The 24,619-nt window shown below is 33.4% G+C and overlaps 1 protein-coding gene across 3 annotated transcripts in view; it reads left to right on the plus strand.

Moving 5' to 3' along the window:
* MAN2A1 (mannosidase alpha class 2A member 1) overlaps positions 1–24,619 on the plus strand; it is a 163,177-nt gene that overhangs the window by 71,214 nt on the left and 67,344 nt on the right. For all 3 annotated transcript variants that reach the window (XM_045837986.1, XM_045837987.1, XM_045837988.1), the window contains 6 exons: positions 1,852–2,038; positions 5,570–5,747; positions 10,619–10,821; positions 14,027–14,209; positions 18,727–18,841; positions 20,729–20,796. In XM_045837986.1, coding sequence (XP_045693942.1) covers positions 1,852–2,038; positions 5,570–5,747; positions 10,619–10,821; positions 14,027–14,209; positions 18,727–18,841; positions 20,729–20,796 — 934 coding nt within the window. The remainder of the gene's footprint in view (positions 1–1,851; positions 2,039–5,569; positions 5,748–10,618; positions 10,822–14,026; positions 14,210–18,726; positions 18,842–20,728; positions 20,797–24,619) is intronic.

Raw genomic sequence — 24,619 nt, forward strand, 5'->3', positions numbered from 1 at the left:
AAGCTGAGGCTCCTAACCCTTGTCACACACTGCTTTCCCAGGATTGAGTTCTCAGTCAGATTTCATCTGAGAAAAAGGATTTAGTTGATAAAACAGTGTTCAGAATTACTACATTACATCATACTTGCTTTCCTGTGTAATCTAGTTCCCCCTCTTAAGTGTTTTAGAAAAATCATGTGTAAATCTAGATGTAACTTTCTTATACGTACTGCCATGTTTCAATAAAGAAAGAAGATAGCTATATAATTTTTATTTTGGAAAATTAAATCTGTAGGGAAAACAAGAACTTGTAGAGGGTTTGATCAGATGCAAAGGGGATATTGATTTTTTTACAAAAGGATTCTTAATTTGAGGGAGCCCTACTTAAACCATTGCGTACATCTTAATTTCCCATAAATATTAGTCAATGAGGAATTACTGAGCACTTTTATGTAGTTAATAATACTGAGCTTGGAAGAAAATAGAAAATGTCCTTGCCTGTAAGGAAATTATAGTCTCATCTGATAAAAAACAACACTGAATGTAGCAGAAAAACTAAAATTTGTAAGTGGACTGCTAAATAGTGTAGTGTAAGAAGAAACAGTAGGGTATGTCCTTGATCATAGGAGAAAGGAGGAGGAAATTCCATCAGTTCTGAGACTGGTAACAACCTCTGTGTGGTTAGTAAGCACTGTAGTGACCAGCATCCATGGTGTCACACTCATGACATGATTCAGTGAAACATCTGGCAGCAGAAAATGATAACAGATTATAATAACTTTAAAATTTGGAAAAGAATTAGCTCTTAAGCTAAATGGAGTGAAAGGTAGAACAAATATTTTAGGATTTATCTGATAGATTTGAATATGTTGCTTTAAAGTTATGTTTTACAATTAAGTTGAGCTTCTTTGTGTGTTTTGATCCTTAATGAGGCAGTTTTCATTTTTTAAATGTGCATGTTGCTTTCTTTTGTCCTCTTTTTTTCTTTTTTCTGTCTTTATTATAAAAGTAATACATACCCATTTTTGAAGATTTGAAACCCATGAAGAAATAAAGGGGGATAGCTATTCATAGCTCAGGATCATACAAAGATAATAACTTTTAACTACTGGTTAAGCCCTTCAGTCTTGCTGGGTGGTTGGCTTCTGAACTCAAGGGCAGTTATATCAACACCTTGCTGGCATTTATGTTTTAATTAAAAACAATTCTGCATCAGGAATCAGTGCTTGTTTACCATATTTTTTGTTTGCTTGTTTTGTTTTTGAAAATCCTTCTTTTCTTATGCTCCTGTCTCAGTGGAAAGTCCTGTTGGCTCTTTATTGGTGAGCATTGGGGTGACTCCATGAACTCTACTGGTTGTGCTTCCTTCTTCTTCCTGTGAGATGTCGATAGGAATTTGCCCACTATTGTCACAGGCGCCACCTTCTTTTTGTTTCCTCTTTTACTTTCTTCCTCTGTTCTCACCCAGCCTCTGCAGCTAATGGTCTCTCTCAGTGTATCCTGTTAATGGGAGGTGGGAACAGGTGTGGCAGGAGCTGAAAGCCAGGGATGGCCATGGCCATAATTTTAGATGAGCTGATTATAAATTTTGCTTCTGCTCAGTTCGTATCATCCAGGTCAGCAGATGCTGGTTGATAATGGGGCTTTTTTGCCTCTGCTAAGTTTAAATATAAGACGTAGATCTTACTCAGGTGTATCTTACTTTAGGCTGGAGGTCATTCAGTACTGCCGGGGTATATGGTAGTAGGAGTTAAAGGGATTGTTGATTTAGGGCAGAGCTTGCATTATGTAAGTATAAAGTCTGGCATTCTGAAGAGTTTTGGGAAAACAAAATTTATAAATGCAGGTTTGTCTGTTGGCTCTTTATTTTAGATCTGGGATCTGTCACAGATATTTTTTGCCACATGATGCCCTTCTACAGCTATGACATCCCTCACACTTGCGGACCTGATCCTAAAATATGCTGCCAGTTTGATTTTAAACGGCTTCCAGGAGGCAGATTTGGTTGTCCCTGGGGAGTCCCCCCAGAAACAATATATCTTGGAAATGTCCAAAACAGGTATGAAAACAATACATTTCATATGACAACATCTTGAACAAACAAGCATTAGTTGCTTGTTGCTGAAGGGGTGAATAAATGGGCTTCAGTAGCCAACAATATCCTTGTTCAAGGTTTTCATTCAAACCAGATGTAAAGCAACTTAAAAAGCCAGAGCCTTGATGATGCCTGTTATGTGCTAAGGCTTAATGGAAAGTGAACAACAGTAGATCAATATACAATGGATAATGTATAATGAACTGTTACTACTCTCTCCTTTGCCCTCATTATAAAAGCCTTCTGCTGTGTTTGAGTGATTTCATATACTTTTGTTGATAATAAAATTTCTGCTCTCTATTGTATAAATTGGTAAGAAAAGCACCCCAACTACAAGCACATATTTATTGAAATGGAACACATAAAGAGTGTAATTATTTGTTCCCTTAATAACAGTTTCAATAATAGCGAATGCTGCCTAGCCTGATGAATATACACATCTTTGCATCTCGGTGATGTGTTTGAATTACAGGAAACTTTAATTAGAAATATTTATACCTAAAGATATTTAAATAAACACCAAAGCAATGAACATATTTTCAAGAAGATTGCTGATGATGGAATTATTAAATCAAGTTCAATATAGTTATTTTGGTGCTTTTAAAATTTGATTTATTCACTTAAAAATTAGTGGCATATACCAAATGCATTAAAATAAAATGTATGTTATTATATAAACCACTCAGCTCTGCTAGAAAAACAATATAGCCTTTTAAATAAGATCCTTTGCACTGTGCTCTGTCAAGTGTATTTATTTAAAAAATTGTTTTTTAAATAACGTGTGTGAGTAGGAAGGTGAGATTGGATCTCTTTGCCTAGAGCAAGTCCTTGTGATCATAAAGAAATTATTCCAGTGTGAACCTCTGTGGCAGACACGAAAGTATTTTAGTGTGGCAGCCTCCTTCAAGCCATGGATCCTTGCCATCAAAGTCTGACTTTCACAGTTGTTCTGAAAAACTGTCCAAGATTAGGGATTAACATTGTTTCATTTTCTTGGTTCCTACAGCAGGGAGAATCACCAAGGAACACTGAACAAACAGCCTGCTTTCAGGGGTTAGGCTAGTTAGAGAAAATAGTGGAGTATATTAAACAGGAAGAGGTGGGGGGTGGGGCACGGTTGGCCTGCCTGTTTCCTGGAGAAAACTGCTGTTTGTCACTGAATCAGGTATTTACACTAATCCTCTCAGTTCAGGTGGTCAGGGATAGGGAACTGCTTATAGGGTATAGCCAGAGGCTTCTTTCTTCATTTGGGGAGTCCCAGTGTACCCAGACGTATTATGAGCTCCCTCTTTTTGGGCGGGGGTGGGGGGTGGCTTCTGTGAGTACCTGAAAGGCGTTTTCATGTGTAATACTTTGGCTGTGTCATCTGACCTTTCAAGAGCACACCTTGTGCTCATTCAATTCCAGTGTTTCTGAAAGTGGTTTCCAAGCACCTGGGGGCATACGGGTAAATGAATCTATGTAATACTTGCATAGATTAAAAACATATTATTCTAAGTCTTGAAATTTTAACACTTCTGGTTATTTCACAGCAAAATATCACCTTGTTTTGAACTTTGTGATGAATGGAGATCTAACACAGACCTTCCATCTTAGTGACACTTGACTTTTTAACACCCTAAAGAAAGTGAAATTTTACTACATTATACAAGTGATACATTTGATACGTGTAGTTCAGTAGGTTCCTCTACTTTGAATATAAAGAAATACCTTTCTTCATCAATTTTAGTTTTTGGTATAGAACCATGTATTCTACATTTGATGATGATTTACATGTTAGATAATTTTCCTGGTTCTGCTTAAGTTGACATTACTTGCCGAGTAGAATAAGTGAAGGGCAAATTACAGCCACGCATCCTCAAATGTGATGTTGGTCAATTCATTCGTCATTACTTTAACATATATTTAGTGAGTATCCACTGCCAGCTGATGTAGGTTGGTCCCTTAGCTTTCCTGGTGTTGACACTTTCTGAGCAGATGCTTGAAAGTTAGGATAGTTGCTGAGTGGAAAAGGCACATCATTAACATTCGTGATTCCTTTCATTTTATGTGTTGTACATGTGTACAAATGAGATATTAAACTTTGGGATGCATTTAAATGATCACATATCCTCTTTTATGCTGGCTGTCTGAGGGGTCTTGTTTAGTGACCAATCATGGTATATTGTATACTAGTGAGTTATATATTTGGTTTTTACTCTTATTTCTTTTGGTCTTTCTTATCTTTCTATGTGATTAATCTTGTATGTATTTTTTTAACTGTAAGAAGTAATCTAAAACTGTTTTTGGTAAACTTAGAATATTAGTAAGTTACTAGTAAAAATTAAATACTCTAATGATAATCAAAAAAACTACATTATGTTATCTGTGAACATTCTGGTTGTATTTTATCAAGCTATTAAATTTTTGCTAATAATTTAATACTTGTAAAGCAGTTTTAATACTTGTAAAGCAAAACTTGTAACTTCTAAGTAGAGATTATTCATATAAAGAGATTGTGTGAGATTCCCGATTTAATTAAGTGTTTTTTCATAATTTTTATAAAATGCCTCTTTCCATCATTGACATCCTTTGAGTTTCTTTCATAAGTTTTTCATTGTGAATTAGAATTTACTTCTAGATCATCCTTGAGGTGAAAATTGAAATACTTGGTAAAAAGCATATTTGTCATTTATCATTAATTTCTTAAGCTTTGGTCTTATAAACATGGAGAACTACTCTAGTTCTGCTTGTTTAATTTTATTTTCATAGGCCTTTCTATTCATTTCTGTTCTCAGACTTCCTCAGTTGGTGCCCATTCAGCACTTTCCAAAGGGTTTTCTGCAGAATACTAGAATATGAAATAGAAAACATATCAGCAAGTTGTGTTTAGCTGACCTTTTGAGTCATGGGTTAGAGCCCAGGGACATAGCAAACAAAGGAGCTTACTCAAGTCCTGAGCTTTAGCTGTCAATCATTATTGAGGACAGCATGAAAAATACTAAGATTATTGATGGCAGGTGTTAAGTGAATTGATTTTCTACCTTTAAGAAAAGAAATATGGTTCTATAATTGATTTCATTCAGACTATACTTTTCATGTGTTTGATCAGGCATTTTCATATAAATTAGAGAAAGAGATACTAAATCAAATCAAACTTTAAAGTTCACATAGTTGAGAAATCCTTACTGTCTTTGTGGGCTGTGTGGAATCCAGCCTCTGTGGCTGGGCTTTTGGAGGACACTGATGCCCCAGTAATTATATCCCAAAGTTGGTATGTGACTTTATTTCTCTAAAGATGATGCTTTGGGAAGCTATAAGTTTTTCTGTCTGATTAGGAACTTATGGATATTTTAAATAGATATGAAAATTAGTATGATAGTTTAAAAATCTGCCTCATAAATCACACTAACCTATGATATAGGTAAATGGACAGTTTCTTCTAATACAATATACTTTTTAATAAGTTGCCCATTGTTCTTTTCTTAATACCATTATTTTTTAAAATTTTTGTAGGGCTGAGATGCTTCTAGATCAATACCGAAAGAAGTCAAAACTTTTCCGCACTGCAGTTGTCCTGGCCCCACTCGGAGATGACTTCCGCTATTGTGAACGCACTGAATGGGATCATCAGTTCAAGAATTATCAGCTGCTTTTTGATTATATGAATTCTCAACCTCGGTATAATGTTAAGGTAATGAGAAAATATATAATATGATTCTGGATTTGAAGTTGAGCCTTCATTGTGAACTGAAACTCAAGGACAATACCCTGAGTTGCTTTGTCCCACATCCCAGTATTTCTTAGAACATATAGTTATTATGTACAAGTCTAATTCATGAAGAAGAAAATTACCTGCTACTCTAGTTCCATTTCCAGAGTTTTCCAGTTCCTACCACTCCATGAAGGTTAGAGAGCCATTACTTTCATGTGGTTGAAAACATGTACCTACTAAGTTGTGATCCTCATTTTTCAATGATGTTCTGTTTTTCTACCAGCATTGACAATTTATTGTTTCTCTCTGACAATTGCATTTTTGTGATTTAGTATTGTGACTGGCAGATGAAGATGAACATGTCATGAATTTTGCAAACAATTGTCCAGAGAATACACTAGTATTTTTTCTTAGATGAGAGAAGACTTCTGAAATTAATCATTTGTCTGTAGTTTTCACTTCTTTTTTTCTTATGGAAAATTTAAAATGTATCCTAAATGAGAATAACACAAGTACATCCCCCGCCACCTGCAATCCATGGTTTAGCTACAACTCAAAGCCACTTTCATTGTGCAGCTCCGCCTCACTGTCATCTCATTCCTTTCCCTGGGATTATTTTGGAGCAAATTTCAGATGGCATATAGTTTCATCTGTAATCATTTCAGTATCTATCTCTAAATGAAAAGGACTCTGTTTGAAAATATAATCATACCATTATCACATCTAAAAAATTAGCAACAATTTATTAATAGATTCAAATTTTTCTGATCTCCTAAAAGCATTTTTTCACAGATGCTTTGTGTGAGTCAAGATTCAAACAAGAGTCATATAATAGACCCTTTATGAGAAAAATTAATTATCCAACATGTTTATTATATTCACATATTAACTTTCAGGCAGTAGAAAATCTGTGAAAACACTGTAGAAGTGATGTTATTGTGTAGGAAATTAGAAAGCTGGTAATGGACCACATTTTATGTAGTGAAAATTAAAATTTATTAAGTAAACTTAATATCAAATAGATAAATAAAATGTCAAGTTTATTTAAGATACTTACAATTGAATTTCTACCAGATTATGAACTCTGAGCATCAGGATTATGTTTAAATCATCTCTGTAATGAAAATATTCTCAGAGATGAACATTTGATACCCACATGTATGTATGTGGTATTTTTTTTTTGTCCTCATCCAAGGACATGCTTATTGATTTTAGAGAAAGGAGAAGTGAGTGGGAGAGGAGGGGAGAGAAATATCGATGTGGGAGGGAAACATCTATTGGTTGCCTCTTATATTCGCCCGAATGGGGACCAAACCCAGAACCTAGGCATGTGCCCTGACTGGGAGTTGAACCTGCAGTCCTTTGGTTACAGGACGATGCTCCAACCAACTGAGCCACACCAGCCAGGGCTGTATGTGGGCATTTTATCTTTAACTTTATTTTCCTGGGGAATGGTTTTGAGATCAATAAAAGGACCTTATTCTGAAGAATTAAACCCCAATTTTAGTATTTTACCTATTTCCTTCCTTGTACACTGGAACACTTTCTTTAAGTAATTTTTAAAATTGAAATATGTACATAAGAGAAGTGCACGTATCATAAGTGTGTGAAGAATGTTTTCAAGTTTAAAAACTCAATCTCCAAGCCATTACCAAGTCCTTCAAAAGTAACCATATTTTTACTTCTGTCACCATGATTACTGTTGCCTCTTTTTAAATTTTATAAAAAGGGAATCTTAAGCATGTGTTATTTTGTGTCTGACTTTTTTTGCTCCACATAATACTTGTAAGATTCATTCATGTTGTTGCATGTAGCGGTGGTTCATTCATTTTTAATGTTGTGTATCTCTTTCCATTTGACAAATATACTGCAATATATTCATTCTGATGTTACTGGACATTTAGGTTGTTTCTATTTTTGTCTATGACAAATATGTGCTGGTTTTATTTTGTATTTCCCTGGTAGTTAATGAGATTGAGCCTCTGTCTCATACTTTATCGCCACATGGGTACCTTCTTTCATAAAGTGCCTGTTTAAGTCTTTTGGTGATTTTTTTTTTAAACTGGGTTGTCAGTTTCTAACCATTTATAGTTCCTTTATGTATTTTGGGTTGAATCTTTTTTATGATAAAAGTTCTGCAAATATTATCTTCCCCTATATAGCCTGTATTTAATTAATGTTGTCTTTTGATGAACACAAATTCTTAATTTTAATTGAATCTAACAAAACAATATTTTCCTTTACGGTTAGTGCTTATGTTCTGTTTAAGAAATTTTTGTTCATCCCATGGTAATGAATTTATATTTCTTATGAAAATGTCCTCTAGAACCCTTATTGTTTTACCTTCAACATTTAGGTCTGTAGTCCATTTGGAATTGGTTGTTGTGAAGCATGTGATGGTAGGGATCAGAATACCCATTTGCCCATGTGGATATTCAGCATTATTTATTGAAAAACAAACAAACAAACCAACAAACCATAGTTTTCCTATTGTATTGCAGCATCGTCTTTGTCATTAATGATGAGTTAGATTACATTCATGTGGATCTGTGTCTAAACTCTATTTGATTTTGTCTCTTTGACTAATCTTATCCTAATTACTACAGTTTTATAGTAGATCTTACTATCTGGTAGGATAAATCTTCTTGGTGGGATATTTGAAGTTACTTTGTCTAAGCTAAAAACTTACATTTATTATTATTTTTTTAATGAAAGGAAAAACAGAAGTAATTGAATAGCTAAAATATTGATAATATAGTAGCTAAGACAGCCAGTTTGCCATTGATCATAACTTACTTAACAATTTGTGTATTTTTCCTATATGATGTCCTGATACAGGAGTTGAGATTAAGGTTATATTTAAGATTTAATTATTGCTTTTTCATGTAAAAGCCATATAAATTTTTTTTCTTTGGCTATACTTGTATTTTTAGGTGGCCCAAATATTTACTTCATTTGAGCTACCAAGAGACTGTATAGAAAAGCTTATTCTAAATATTTTCTTTTGAGACTACTTTAGCAGTGATAGAGGATTATATTTCTGCTCTCTAAGACTGAATTAAATTTATACAAAAGCCCACTAGGCCACTTACATAAACTTTGCTCTGGGAAATTACAAAGTAGGAAGTATTTTCATCCTACCTAATAAAAATTAATTGAAATATTTTTAAAAAGGAATAGTCAGTTGTTACTGTAAACTCTGTAGCATGCCGTGGTTTCCTAAAATTTGAAATGAATTTTTGTTACCCAATAGAAATTCCTTATTATTACATGAGTGAAGTATGACTTTGAAATATTTAGAATGTTGAATATTTTGCCACTGTATACCTTTCTGAGATCATCTATACATTCTGCTTCCTGGTAATGAGATTGAAGAAAAAATAATACTTAAAATATTAGCTAAAATATATTAAGTACTTATTATTTGCTCTTAACTTTTTAAAGTGCTTCACCTTATTTGACTTAATTATCTAGACATTTTCTGGTAGGTACTATAATTATCCCCATTATAGATGAGAAAACTGAGATACAAGATTAACTTGCCCAGACACACTCTGTTAGGTGAAGCCATGATAAAAGTGGATAGTATAGTTGAAATTGCTTTTCTTTAATGTAAACATAGGATTTAGGAATAATCCTCTGTTTTGCTGTTAAAAATTTGTTGTATCACAATAAGATAGTAATAATTTATACTTACCTTACTAATGTCATGTTTCCAGTTGAAATTTTGCATTTGCAACAGAGAAATAATAGCTAAAACTTACACCATTATTTACCAGTCATGTTTCTAAGCATTTTACTTAGAACTCCATTAGCTGTAACACAGAGAGACAGAGACACTGTGTAGTGTGCTTGAAGCCACATGGCAAGGATTAGAGATAGAATTCAAACCCATGCCGTGTGGATCCAAGTTATTTGCTGCTCTTAACCACTCTGTGAGTATGCTACTCACTTTTTAGTGCTACTTTTAATAATTTTTCTGCCACACTGAGTCAAAATGGCTTTTAATAACCTGTGTATATTTGTGTATAAAATGGGAAACAGCGAAAGTTAGCATCTTTTTTATTAAAAGGAACACATTCCCTGTTGAATTCTCTATTTCTAAAAACACTGTTTTAATATTTGTTTATAAGGTCTGGCATAAGGTTTCTTTTTTCTTTTGATTAGTAAAATAGTTCTTATAAAAATGGACTTATGTACTGGGAATCTGAATCATTAATCAGAAACACCTATTCATTTGAGCAGTCAGCATGTTAGTCTTTGTGTTTTACCTCTCTATTCACTGTCACCTGCCCATAGAGAAAGTCCATTTTTTAAAAAAGTGACCTGCTGTGCTTGAGGTTTCTCCCTTCTGCCTTACAGGAACACATACCGAGGGGAAGAGGAGAGCAGAGTAGGGTAGGTGCATATGACATATGAAAGTACTTAATGACTAATAAAACTTACTATTTCAGACTTCTGGAATATTTTACTCAAAATATGTCCTTTTTGGGATAATTCCCCCATCTTTCTTTCATCTCTGAATTATTCCATGCCCTGATGATTGAACATTTTGAAATTCTACAGGTGTGTGAGGAGTTTTCAGAGCCACAAATTTGAAAATCTACATAACTCTTCCTCTAACTGCTTAGGCATGCAAGTTTTCTCTTAGTTTAATTTGGGACTAGATGCAAGTAAGTGTCACTGAGTATTTCCCCCTGCTTTTGAGTTTTGTTAAATCTGAGGCACATATTCATCTTTACTTGGAAGCTTATCTTAAACATTCATTAGTAACTTTACATTTTAGTGCAAAAGTAATTTTAAGGTAACTATGAATAATTGAAGTACAGCCTTTTTTTTTTTTTTACTAGATACAGTTTGGGACTTTATCAGATTATTTTGATGCTCTGGATAAAGAAGATGCAGCTAGCAGAAAGAATAGCCAATCGATGTTTCCTGTGCTAAGTGGAGATTTTTTCACTTACGCTGACCGGGATGATCATTACTGGAGTGGCTACTTTACATCCAGACCTTTTTACAAACGAATGGACAGAATATTGGAATCCCATTTAAGGTACATTTACCTTCCAATAGCTGCATGTAGTTATTCATGTCTTTTATGTTGTCATAGCCTTTTTGTAGAGTTTTGTGTAATGTACAACATTTATGGAGTGCCAGGATGTGTTTAATGTAATTGTGAAATTTTAATGAAATCAGAGCTGTGTCTCTGAAACATAATCAAATTATTACATGGGTTTATCTGGAATGCAAAGCAGTTTATATAATTAGTTTTTCTGGGAGCTGAATCCTGTGTTTTGTATTTTTCTAACTAATTGCCTGTATTATTGGCACACCATGATACTATTCAGTGACACTGCCACGTGTGTCTGCAGGTCAGTAATGTACCTGAATTATGGGAAACAGGAGCATGTGTCAAAAGGAGCAAATAGGGCCTGTCAGTAGCCAAAATGTGGGCCTCAAAATACATACTCTAAAACGAATGTATTTTGTAGATGGGAGAACTTTAGAGGCTTCATCTCAGTTCTTATTTATTTATTTGAAACACATTTCTATAGGTGTGATTTTCTGCTTAGAAGAGCTAAACTTATAAGAGATGAGAACTGATGGAGGCAGAGTGAGGGGAGGGAACCTGATGTGAGAAAGACAGAAAAGTCAATAGAAAACATACAAATACTGTGTACTGGCATTATCCAGTAGAGCTTTCAATCACTGCCCAACAGAACACTCTGCAGTGACAGAACTATTCCATTTCTTCACTGGTTAGTGTGGCAGCCACTAGCCACATGTAACTATTGAGCATGAAATGTGACCAGTGTGACTGAAGAACTGGATGAATTTCATTTAATTTTAATTAATTCAAATGTAAGTAGTCACATGTAGCTGGTGGCTATCACAGTGCAGAGTACAGTTTTAAGTAACTGAGTCTCGTTTTTGATAAAGATAAATCACCCCAGGGATTCGTATGTATGTATAGCCCAGGACAACTATTAATTTTCATGATGGATTCATTTTCAGTTCAGTTCAAATCATGAATTCATGATGATTAATTTTCATGATGAATCTCAGTATTAAAAGCAAAAAGTTATATCCACCCTCTTCTATGCATTAGTAGAAACAGTACAGTTTGGAAAGCCTTTTTTAAAAAACATGAATTTCTTAAAGAGCTGTACTTTGGTATAAAAGTATGTTTTTTTTATTATTTTACTGTTGTGCTACTGTTACCATTATTACAAAAGGCTAACCTTTTTTGACTGTTTTTAGATATTCACAAATATGCCAGATGAATTCATTATTTTTTTAAAGATTTTATTTATTTTTAGACAGAAGGGAAGGGAGGAAGAAAGAGAGGGAGAGAAACATCAATGTGTGGTTGCCTCTCATGTACTCTCTACTAGGAACCTGGCCTGCAACCCAGGCATGTGCCCTGACTGGGAATCGAACCAGTGACTCTTTGGTTCACAGGCCAGCACTCAGTCCACTGAGGCATACCAGCCAGGGCCCAGATGAATACATTATTATTGTATTTGTAATAAAATAATATATATTATAAAGGTTCATGCATTTTATCAAATAATAGAATATTAGTTATCTGTTATGTTATTCTGAATTGTCTGATAAAAAAAAAGCTAGTATTAAATAATGTAGAGATTCTTTTGGACCACTGAATGATTTTTAAGTGTCAAGTTTTTTTTGTGGCAAAGAGTTATGAATGTTGGTTCAATTTTAATATATATCGAACATATTTAAGGTGAAGTAGTTACTATGGTACTATAATTTGAAAATTCTGCTGCTTTAAAATAAACAACAAAAATACATGCCCTGACTGGTGTGGCTCAGTTGGTTGGAGTGTTATCCATAATTGAAGGTTAGTGGGTTCACTCCCCCATTTGGGTGCGTCTGGGCACCTATAGGAGGCAACCAGTGATGCTTCACTCTCTCCTTTCCCCTCTCTCTAATATCAATGAAAACATGTCAGGCGAGGATAAAAAAAATTATACTAAAAATAAATAAAATAAAACAACAAAAAATAATTGTGAATTTCATAATATAATTAATGTATTTGAGAATAAGTTTATTGTCTGATAATAGTGGTATTTATTTCATCCTTATGCTCACTTGTAAAAAATTTGGATAAAATAGGAAAGTATAGAGAATAAATATTCTTAAAGTCCACTTTCTTACATTTTCAAAACCAGGAATATATGTTGAGTATATGTATGAACATATATGTACAATTTCTTTATTAATTTAAATTTAGTGATTCTTACACTGTACATTTCAGAAGGGTTAGAATTTAAAAATGGAGATTATTTAGTATCTTTTCATTATTTCAATTATTTAAAGGAATTTACTTTTTTAAAAAGCACTGCAAATCTCTCCTTTTTCCTGATACCTTAATACATTGGCAAGCTACCTTGATTTTTCTCTCCATTGTCCTTAACATGTTTTGCATAAAGAACCTTCTTAATATTTTTTACTCCATCAAGTCATGGCTCTTCTTAAAGAACTTTTTATGTCCCTATCCATAATCATATCATCTGATGGAAAAAAAAGATGAAAATTATAAATCCCATATTTAGGCTCAAAAGCTGTTCTGAAAGCTAACGTGTTTTATTCTTTAAAATATATGAGAAAAGACAGCATTATGTTTTATCATTTTTCAGTTTGTATTATTAAATTCTTTGTAGTTGTATGTTACCATTCAGCCTTTAGACTCGCTCTCGTCACTGAGCTATGAAGCTATCATTTTTCTGCTTCCCCTTTACTGTTAGTGTCCCACTCATGTGGCTGTACATTAGGAGGGGAGGGGAGTACCTCCCCTCCTAATACACACTCAGTAGAGTAAATGGCTTTCTGTAGTTGAAGTTCATGGCACATGTCTTCACTGGTCTTGGAGAGAAAAAGGAAAGAAACATTTCTCTAGTTGTTACTGCTGTGTTGAGATATTTTTTCTCTACGTTATACATAAATAAGCCTGTGTTGCTGCCAGTAGGTACTGGCTTCTTTCCAGAACCATCTAGAATCTGAGTCCTTTGTATAAATATAGCAATGATGTTCTTTGATGATGAAGAATTTAGATTTATTAGCTAGATACCTTGGGGGTTTTATAGAATTGTTTATTACCAATATCTTATAAATTGTACTAAAATTATGGATTTTTACTAACCACATTTGAAAATGTGTCAATGCCATATATTTCAAATAGTAAACTAAAATGATTGTTTTCAAGTAAAAATTAATGACTTTTATGCAATCAGGTCCGCTGAAATTCTGTACTATTTTGCCCTGCAACAAGCTCAGAAATACAAGATAAACGGATTTCTTTCATCATCCTATTATGCAATGCTTACAGAAGCCAGAAGGAATATAGGGCTGTTTCAACATCACGATGCTATCACAGGAACTGCGAAAGATTGGGTGGTTGTGGACTATGGTACCAGGTAATACAATGATTGAAAAGTTATCTGAAAACCAAATCTTTTACAGTTTTGGGTCATAAGCTTGTATCTTTTGATAAGATCCTTAATGTCTATCAAGCCATGTTAATAATAATATTCCTTAAAATATTTCTGTAGAAAAACAGCACCAATTTTCAAAGAATTTTTCAAAGAATTTGTTGACAAAGTTCTAGCTGTCTCAACTTTTTATTGCACTGTATTACAAATGGAGTAGTAAAACATTATAAAACTGATCCTATTTTCTCCAAAGTACCATGTGGTACCTTCTTAACTAAGGATTTGTATCAAAATACTAGTTATAAACCAGGAAGATAAAGAGCTACACTTCATTGTACAGAGATTTAATTTCATTCTATTTCATTTCCAGTTCTCTGAAATACCTTATTTATTTAGAAGGACATTGACGAAAAAGAATAAACCTAGAAGCATAGCCAGCAAGTAGAAGAAACATTGTCATACATGAATGATATAAGGAATTAGAATGAGAAGGCATGGTCTGGGTATTGATATCAAAGCTATCTTCAGCATTTTGCCTGTCTGTTAGGTGGATGAAGGAGTAGAAGGACAGTTAAAAATTTTTATATTGCAGAATTAGAAACAATGAGTGCAAGCTTTGGCTCAGAAAACAGAAGATTTTTGTAAACAGTGCTTCCCAATTGTGGAAAGATTTATCTTTTGTAAGATTTCCATCATTGTGCTAGAGTTTGGGTTACCATTTATTAGGATCAGTGCAGAGGAGATTCTTACACTGGGGAAGTTTTGCTGATTGTTTCACTATAGTTTAGATGATTATTTCTTCCAGATTTTTTTTTTGCTATCAACAATTGGATGCGTTGATAATATTTTAAAATCATTTAAAAAATGCTCTAATTTTCTTATACAATAGTATAGATTTAAAGTGAATCTTGTTTTTATATAAAAATTGATACACGACTTATTTTACTAATTGTAGTAAGTATCAATTAAATTTTGTTAGAATATTTTTACTGCCTTTCTAGAAATTTGGGGGAAAATATTCTTGAGGTTCCATTAGTTAACCTGAGTCCTTTAAAATTATATGAAGGGTAGTATCTTGAACACCTTCTCAGTTTTCTTGTGGTATATTTATTTGGCACCCATCTTGAGGTTTAAGCTGAACTTAAAGTGGAAAACACTCACTGGATGATAATGGTGTTGGTATTTCTCCCACAGAAAACAATTTTGAGTGGTTGCCTCTAGGATTTTTGAAAGTAGAGTCAGATTTTCCATTCTTTTTCACTTGTTCCTGTCTACTTGGTATATTGAGAGTTTAAACGTAGGCTGCTTAGAATCAGGCCAGAGTTTCTAAGAGGAAAAAGAGAAGTCATTCTCCTGCATGGCCTGCTGTCTCCCTCTCTGTGGCTGCCATGTTTAAAGAGATTTGGATACAGATCATTGAGTTTTTGCTATAGAACATTTTCTGTCTCATCACCTTCCCAGGCCTGTCATTATATCTTCTGTGTGTTTGGTACTACTTTTTGCTTATAAAAATGTCCCTGAACAAAGTTGCATCTTAGAGGAGGAAAAAACAATAATTCTCAAATTAAACTTGACATTTGTACATTTGCTTTGTGAGCACTTCACACTTCATTGGAAAGTCATAAACAATTATCAAGTCATTATCACAGATATTTTAAGTTTTACATTTCAAAGTAAGATAATTATAAACAGAGGCAGCTAGTCTTTGATGTCCTCTTGTTTTTGGACTGTTGACTACTGTTTATTCTGTTGTTAGCAGATATATCCCTATGAAGAAGTGTCTTGAGTTAGTATTGCATTTGACTGCTAGTAATTGCAACTCAAAACAGATTAAATCCTATCCTACTTATTTTCATGCTGTATCAAATAAGGCTGCAAGTCACCAGTTCACATATGACAATCCCTTTTAGCTTTCTTTTCTGCCATCTAAGGATGACTTCTAAGAGTCATGCTCTCAACAGTAGATTGAATGTTTATATAATTATAAACTGGAGAGGAAGATGGCATCATACATCATGGCACATATATCATGGCATATTTGGAGGTTAATTCTATTTCATGGCATAAAAAATAATTAGACTGGGGCAGTGTTTATAATAAATGTTCAGCTTAAAAGTGAATAAAGGGGCTGTGTGGAATAGAAGAAGAAATGGTAATGAGGTCAGTTATAGAAAGATTTAGTATTTGTCAAATTGCGATTAAAATAAGTAGGAGAAAAAATGAACAAAGAGTTGAGTGTGAGGGTCCAAACATATAGATCAAACTTGGTATGACAAGCAAGATAAAACCTCCTTGAAACAGCAGCAATGATAACAAACTAGAAAACTGATTCCTAATTGGTTCCATGAACTGCTCCATAATAACAGGGTGAGGACATGTTAGGAAATTGGAGGCTCTCAGAAATCCCACATTGATTTTAAGTGCTGAAATATTTAAAATTTTGTTGTATCAGTGTTTCTCAAATTTATTTACTATGTTTAGTTTTCTTTCATTTTAAACAAAGCTTTGTACATCATGAGAAAGTGTTTGGGGAATTCTGTCTAGTCTAGTGCTCATTTCATTAGAAAACTGCATGTTACTATGCCTGGGCCTCCATCAATAATGCTGCAGTGAACACAGGGGTGAATATATATATATATCTTTTTGGATAAATGGTTTCAAAATTTTTAGGTAGATAGCCAGAAGAGGAGTTGCTGTGCCACATGGTAACTCTATTCTTAATTTGTTGAGGAACCTCCATCCTGTTTTTCCTAATGGCTGTGTCATGTTACAATCCCCCCAGCAGTGAACAAGTGATCCTTTTTCTCCACAACCTCTCCAGCACTTGTTGTTATTTGACTTGTTCATAATGGCCATTTTAACAGGTGTGAGGTCTTGATTTGCATGATTTGAGCACACAGTGTAATAATAAATATACGGGTGATGTATTATATTATACGGGTGATGTATACCTGAAACCTAATAATTGTATTAATCAATGTTATACCAATAATTTGGTTGAAGAAAGAAAAATTTTAAGTACAAAAAAGACTGCGTGTGTGCCTTTAGGATACGAACATTGATTCTTGGCATTCACTCAGTTTAGTTAGGACATTTTAATATGCTGTAATGCATATAAGGTTCTAGCTGATGTAGAACATGACTCTTATTTTGTAGGTTCAGACAGCCTAATAAAGATAACCACATAGATCATAAAAATAAACATAGATTGAGGGACTTGTGTCCATAACTGAATTGTATTCATTTATAGTCTTTTACTCTGGTGAGACTACTTGCTGCCATCTAGGTATCATTTGAATAGAAGGAGAAATTTAGCTACATGATGGCCTGAAGTCAAATCTGTGAGATTTTAATGCTGTAGTTACAGATTTGCCATGTAAATGCATTTGACTAATAACTTGATCATGATCACTTATATATTTGAAGGTAATCTTAATGCTCTGTAAAAATAAGTTATTTCTAACTTTTGTACATTTTTTGTTGTTGAATGCCAACAAAAATATTTAATGCACAGATCCAAATATTAGCTTCCTGTGCTTGAGAAGATAATATAATCACTGTATAAAAATAATAGATTGAGTCTGATAGTTAATTAAAAACATCACTAGTGAAGTTTCTCTACAAATTTCTCCAAAATGAGTTTACTTAGGAATGCCTGCTCTATAAATACTTAAAACAATAAAACAACTTGAAAAGAAATTTCAAGCAAGTTTTTATTCCCATATGTAGTGCTTCAGCAATAACTAGCAGTAAACTGAGATTATATTCCAGAATTGATTTTGAATCAGTTGATTTGTAAACATCCTTTGGTTCCTCAGACATTAAAATACAGTTAATACACTAACATACTTAATACATAAAATTTACAGTTTGAATACAGTTAATAAGTTCAATGACAGAGATAAGTAATAAGGACAAAGACAATTTCATTTTCCAAATCTGTAAAAAATTATCTTTTTTCTAGTTTTTTTTAACAAGAACTTGAAACTAAATTTAACAGAATACCTATTTGAATTCTTCAGGAATTTGAGTTTTTTGAAGTGTGTATATGGATTGAATTGTTTTGAGTAAGAATTAATCTCATGTCTTCTTTTGCTGTTTCAGTGCTTGTTAAAGATTTTTCAAAAGTGAAATATCAAATCATTGCTACAAAAAGCTGTTGGGGTAAACATGTTGGATATTCTTTTATTTGGTACGATAGTCATAGAAAGTATAGGTATACTATATAGGTAGTTTGAATAAGTTTATGTGATTCACGCATGTCCAGAAAGTTTTCTGTTTTAAATAAATTCTGATCAGTGTTATCTTTTGATTAACCTTTTTTTTTCTTCTAAGTACTTAGTTGGGGGCAAAAAAAGAGCCAATTCATTATAGGTTCATTCTCAGTTTCACTTTGCGAATACAGGGTGAAAGTAATGGTGGCTTGACCATTATTAAAGAAATTGAAAGTATATACCGATTTTTAAATTACTTCTCAGACTGACAAACTTTTTCGTTCACAGACTCTTTCATTCGTTAATGAATTTGAAGATGATTATTGGATATTCTGCACTACTTCTTCTTTTGAAGGACAAACACTTGTACGAATCTTACACTTCTGTTATTGTCCTAGAAATGGTTAGTTGATATCTCTTAATGTTCATTATAAAAATGTGTGATGCTTTTGTTCTCAGATCTGAAAAGGAGGCAAGAAACTTAGTGGAAAGACATGAAAAATAATTTTTTGTACATTATTTTAAATAATTTGCATTACTTTATATAAATTGCATGTGTGTTCTTCTTTCCTGTTAGTTTGCTTGTATTTGACTTATGATGTGTATTTTGTTCTGACTAAATCTAAGCATGAAAAATAAAATAATAAACATTTCAATGTATGTGAAATATACAGACTTTAGAACATTCTTATTAAGATGATACTGTAAGGTAACTAGACATTATAAATAACTGTTTTGGTGGGCATTAATTGAAAGACCCTTGATATTTGAACTTCTATAAATCCTTAGTCTGCTTTTGCTAAAATTCAATTTGAATAATCCTAAATTGTCTTCTGGTTTTAGGCTAAGTCCATGAGTGCTATGGGCAGTGCTGGGATATGCATAACAGTAGAGGTGATTGAGGATTGAGGACACTAGCTGTTAGCCTCAATCTGCACCTGGTTACATGGGCCTTGAAAGAGTTATAATATCCATGAGCCCTCCTTCAACTATCTGTAATATGTGATGATAATATCTACCTTGTTTAGTGCTATTAATGGAATCTGATGAGCTAATAGAACATACTCTGAAAGGAAGAAAATGCTCTCCTGCAGCAGAACAGTTGAAAAAATGTTTGATTGCCACCCTCTTTATACTTCCACTTGGGCACTTGGATATTTTGTAATTTATGTGTCATTAGAATCTATTGTGAATGATAGACTTTGGCATTTATATGTAATTTAAGTTTATGCGTGTGGAATAAAATATTTTCATATATTGATGCTTACAATCAAATCATGATTATACCTTTTCATATTAAGGTAAAAAATACAGTAAATAGACATATTTCTTAAGAATATGAAACATAGGATACAAAAGTAAAGTAGTAAACTTTTTGTAAAATTATCTTTAGAACCAGATTTATTTATTTCCTAATTGGAACTACCCATATGAACTCTAGTCCCTTTTACATAGGAGGTCTGTCTGGAAAAAGTCCAGCCATTGTTATAACATAACTAGAACTGTTTGCAAGACATAAATCTAACCTGGCAGCCAAGGAGAGTGGACTGGAATGTGTATGTGTGAACAATGATGACTTCACTGTACTAGTCAGTGGGGGTATTAGATACCATTGAGTGAACATGTGTACTGCATTTCTCATTCAAAATGACCGAGCAAGTAAAGCAACAAATCTGCAACATATGTTGCCTTAAGCTTGAACATTCCTCTGCAGAAACTATTTGGATGGTTCAGAAGGCTGCAGCTATGGGCAACTGGTGGTTGGCAGCTTCATCAAGACAGTATGTCCACTCATGTATCACGTGTCGTGCAGAGTATTTTGGTGAAACATTAAATCACCCCGGCTGCCCCCTAAGCCCAGATTTGGTGCCTTGTGACTTCTGGCTTTTCCAAAACTAAAATCACTTTTGAAGGGAATAGATTTCAGACCATTGAAGAGATTTAGGAAAATATGTCAGGGCAGCTGATCATGATTGGGAGAACTGTGTAAGGTCCCAAGGTACCTACTTTGAAGGGGACTGAGTTGTCACTGTCCTATGTACAATGTTTCTTGTATCTTCAATAAATGTCTCTTTTTCATATTACTTGGCCGGTACTTCCTGGACAGACCTCATATACATGCATACACATAGAATTATTTATTTTGAACTTTGATGGGCACTATGTAGCTGGAAAGAGGATTTTTTAAATCCTATTTTGCCCTTTTCAAGATTTTTGCAAGATACTAATATATAGATAATTTTAAAACTTGTTTTGAAAGTAAAATAAAAATTTCTGTTCATTTTTATAGGAATCAAAACAAAAATCACAAAGTTCTCTGCCACAAAAAAATATAATAAAGCTGGGTGTGGAGCCAAGGTAAATACATTTCTCATATACTTTTTCTACTTTGCTGTCTTCTCTGGCTTTCATGATTCTTTTCTCTAGTCAGCTTATATTTTAAGGTGATTTTTTATTTAATCGATTTATTAAAAAAAATTCTGAAGAAGTGGATTTTCTCTCCTGACTATGTCACATTCAGTGTTAACAGTTAGCACATATTGGGCATGAGATGGTAAATATATAGCTTTATGATAAAAATTACCTTGTGTTTTTCATACTGATTATTTTGATATTATGTTCTTTCTTAACTTTTTGTTTATTTTGATTAATCCCTATTTTTTAAATGAAGAAAGAAACTTAATGATTATTAGGAGATAAATTTCTAAGTATATTGTGCTAGTCAAAGTACCTAATTTTAGCACTATTGACTTCTGTTAATGTAAAGGGGAAAGGCATTTAATTGACCTAAAAATGGGACCTTTAATTGGTGGCTGCCTCTGATTTACAAAGAAATGTTTTATGTTTTTATTGGCAAGTATTTAACCAAGTCATCTTTTTTTAATGAGCACACATCCATCAGTCAGTACCAAGTATATCCAGATATGCAAAATATTTATGTAATATAACTTTTACTATTTAAATGATTACTGTTTAACTTACTATTTTATAATGTAACTTATTAGCATTTAAGTTTTACTATTAATTATTAAAAGGTTAATTTACTATTTAAATTGAGAGATTTAATATCTCTTACAAATTATAGGATAAACAAATAATTGTAAAGAATAATTCATGGTTTTAACTAGGTATTCTTTTTTTAAAACGTATTTTATTTGTTTATTTTTAGAGAAAAGGGAAGGGACGGAGGAGAGGGAGAGAAATATCAATGTGTGGCTGCCTCTGGTGTGCCCGCCTCTCGTGTGCCCCCCCCCCCACTGGACACCTGGCCTGCAACCCAGGCATGTGCCCTGACTGGGAATCGAACCAGCAATGGTTCCTTTGGTTCACAGCCCATGCTCAGTCCACTGAGCTATACCAGCCAGGGCTTAACTGGGTATTCTTTATTAAAGTTATTTAAGTATAAATGGAATCAAAGTATTACAGAAAATTTACAGTTGTTAATAGGTTGAGATTCCAGTTAAGAATAGACTAAAGACTTAGCTGCCTTTCTTCAGTAGGTGGTGACTTAATATATTGCTCATACCTTAAAATAAGAAGGTACGTGTTCTTTAGTAATACTAAAGTATCACAGAATACTAAAGAAATCTTATATCATTTTCTTTTGGTCAGAAAAAGATGGGATTAACTTGAAAAGACAGTTTAAGCTTTAAATTAGAAGTCTTGCTTCAGATTGCCAAGTCACAGGATGAAAAGAATAATGATACTGAAAGAAAAATTAGTTATAAAATTACAAAATGTTTTCTTTGTCTTAAAATGTGTTTTGATGCATTTGGAGTTATATGGCTCTTCCTTAATTATTGTATCCCTAATAAACTTCCATTAAACCTATTTGGTTTTAGGCATAATAATCCTCTTATCTATTAACTTTTTCCCCTTTCTCTATTTTGGTGGGGAAAGATCTTTGCTTTTTGCTGACTATAAGAATGACTTAATGTTTGCTATAAGTAATTTACATTTCGTCCTTAGCTGTTAAGATTTTTTTGTAGGTGCATGTCCGCGTGGTGGGATGAGATGGGGGGAGACCACAGTGGGTCAGAGGAAGAGTTGCACCCTGTGGTCTCCTTCCCTCCTACTGTCCTCGCCCTACATAGTAGTAATTGAGACTTTAGACTTACTTATGCTGGAGGAAGAAAGTTAGGACATATGGCCGTATTAATTAAGAATAAGTACGGTTTTGAATTTCAATATTGAGGAGTTACAGTTACAGATAAACAAATTTTTGAGGCTATTAGTAAAATGATCACTTTCAATATTTCCTTTTAAATAGTTTAAATTGTGTTTTTCATCTTAATATTATTTCTTCACAGTTCTTTTCTAACAAATGTCAATGTTACTATTTCCATAGCTAAGTGAATTGGGAATACTTATTGTTATCAGATTCTTATTTTTATCTTTATTATCCACTTTGTACTTCTAGAGCCTCATGAATAGAACTACTTATATTTTTAGTTTTAACATCTATGTTTTACTTGTTAGCCACAAATGATCTGAGTTACTGATCTTCCAGTAAAATTAGTAAAGAATGGAACAATGATGTTGGTGTTATTTAGTAGGTACTGAAAGTTAAATAATTGTCTACACTTCTCATTCTTCCAAATGGGAAGTTTCAGAAATGTGACCATGAGATTTTTTTAATATATTTCATCATATTTTATGATGCTCTAAGGCTTTTTGTTATTTTGATTATAAGTATTTTTCTTACATGAGCAACTAATTACTACTCTGAATAAAGCATGCATTTTCAGTGAGAAGATGTCCATCCCAGTAGGTTCTTGGTGGTTTAGGAAAAAACTTACTCTTTTTAATACATAATACACAGATATAGTACATACTAGCACATAACAGACATACTCCTCCTGCCCTTTTTTTTTTTTAGAGGGGAAGGGTGGGAGAAAGAAAAGGATCATCAATGTGTGGTTGCCTCTTGTGCGCCTTGCACTGGGGAGCTGGATTGCAACCCAGGCATGTGCCCCAGACCAGGAATTGAATCGTGTCCCTTTGCTACGCAGGCTTGTGCTCAAGCCACTGAGTCACACCAGCGAGGGCTGACATCCCTTTTATGTGTAATGTTAAAATAGTATAGGAAGAATGTAAAAGGTTTGTTTAAGGAAGTTATGATGTAAAAAAGGTTGAGAAACACTGATCTAAACCCATGTGATTTAAATAATACATGTAAATGAATTTGATCATGTTGTTGGCAAAGTTGATATAGCCAAAGTATAGCCATAATCTACTGTAACTTAGTTTGTATTTTAAAAGCAGTCCATAATCCATAGTGTATAAAATACTAATTTAATTCACAATCTTACATGAACTATATAGTGTATGTATAGAAAGAAGATACAATTAAGAGTGAAAAGTAGGGCACTGTGAACAAGTCACAAATTGTCTAGCCTTAAATAACCCTTAAATGTACAAAAGATATTTGTTTCTCTATATATCATGATTGCTTCGGGAAACCAACTGTAAAAAAAACAAAAAAAAACCTTGATACAAAGACTTACAAGGTTAGGGACTTGGAGGACAATGAAGTCAGTGACAGGGGAAGAGATTTTCGTCTTCAGTATTCTGTCTGCTCAGGCAGGGCGGGAATGAATGCCACCACCATAGCACAAGCAGGGAAGCCTAAAAATTTGTTTTTTCAAGTAGAAACTCTTTTAGTTTGAGAAAAATGTAATTCAAACCACCTATTACAAATTAACCTTTAAGTCTTTTAATTTTTAGTAAGGTAATTATTGGTAAGGAATCTTATGTCTTTTTCTTTGGGCCAGAAAAAGAAGTGATTAAGTGGAGAAGAAACCATTACTATGTGTAGACAGAAAGGAAATTAGTGTTTTCTAGGCTTGGGTGACTTCAGAACATCAACTGGATAGAAAAAATAGTACTTTATTCCAGAAAAGGTGCTCCGTATCCCCATTGCCATTTATTTATTGAATGGTTCTCCATCACTGGTCTCCCAGCACCTTTAATTCAATTTCCTTTTTATTTTCCATTTGTGTTTTCCTTTTAGATCCCAGTCTTGATTAATAGCTTTATTCCTTTTTCATTCTCTAGGTTCTGAAACCCCACAACCCACTTGACTTCTTTTTTTATTCCATAGTTTCATCAACTGGAGAGTCTTTGAGATTTTACCTTTAACCATCTCTGGCATTCATTGTCTCCTCTCTTCTTATTACCT

This window comes from Phyllostomus hastatus, unplaced genomic scaffold (assembly GCF_019186645.2).
Source record: "Phyllostomus hastatus isolate PE091 unplaced genomic scaffold, TTU_PhHast_1.1 phas_contig_254, whole genome shotgun sequence".
Classification (NCBI taxonomy): domain Eukaryota; kingdom Metazoa; phylum Chordata; class Mammalia; order Chiroptera; family Phyllostomidae; genus Phyllostomus; species Phyllostomus hastatus.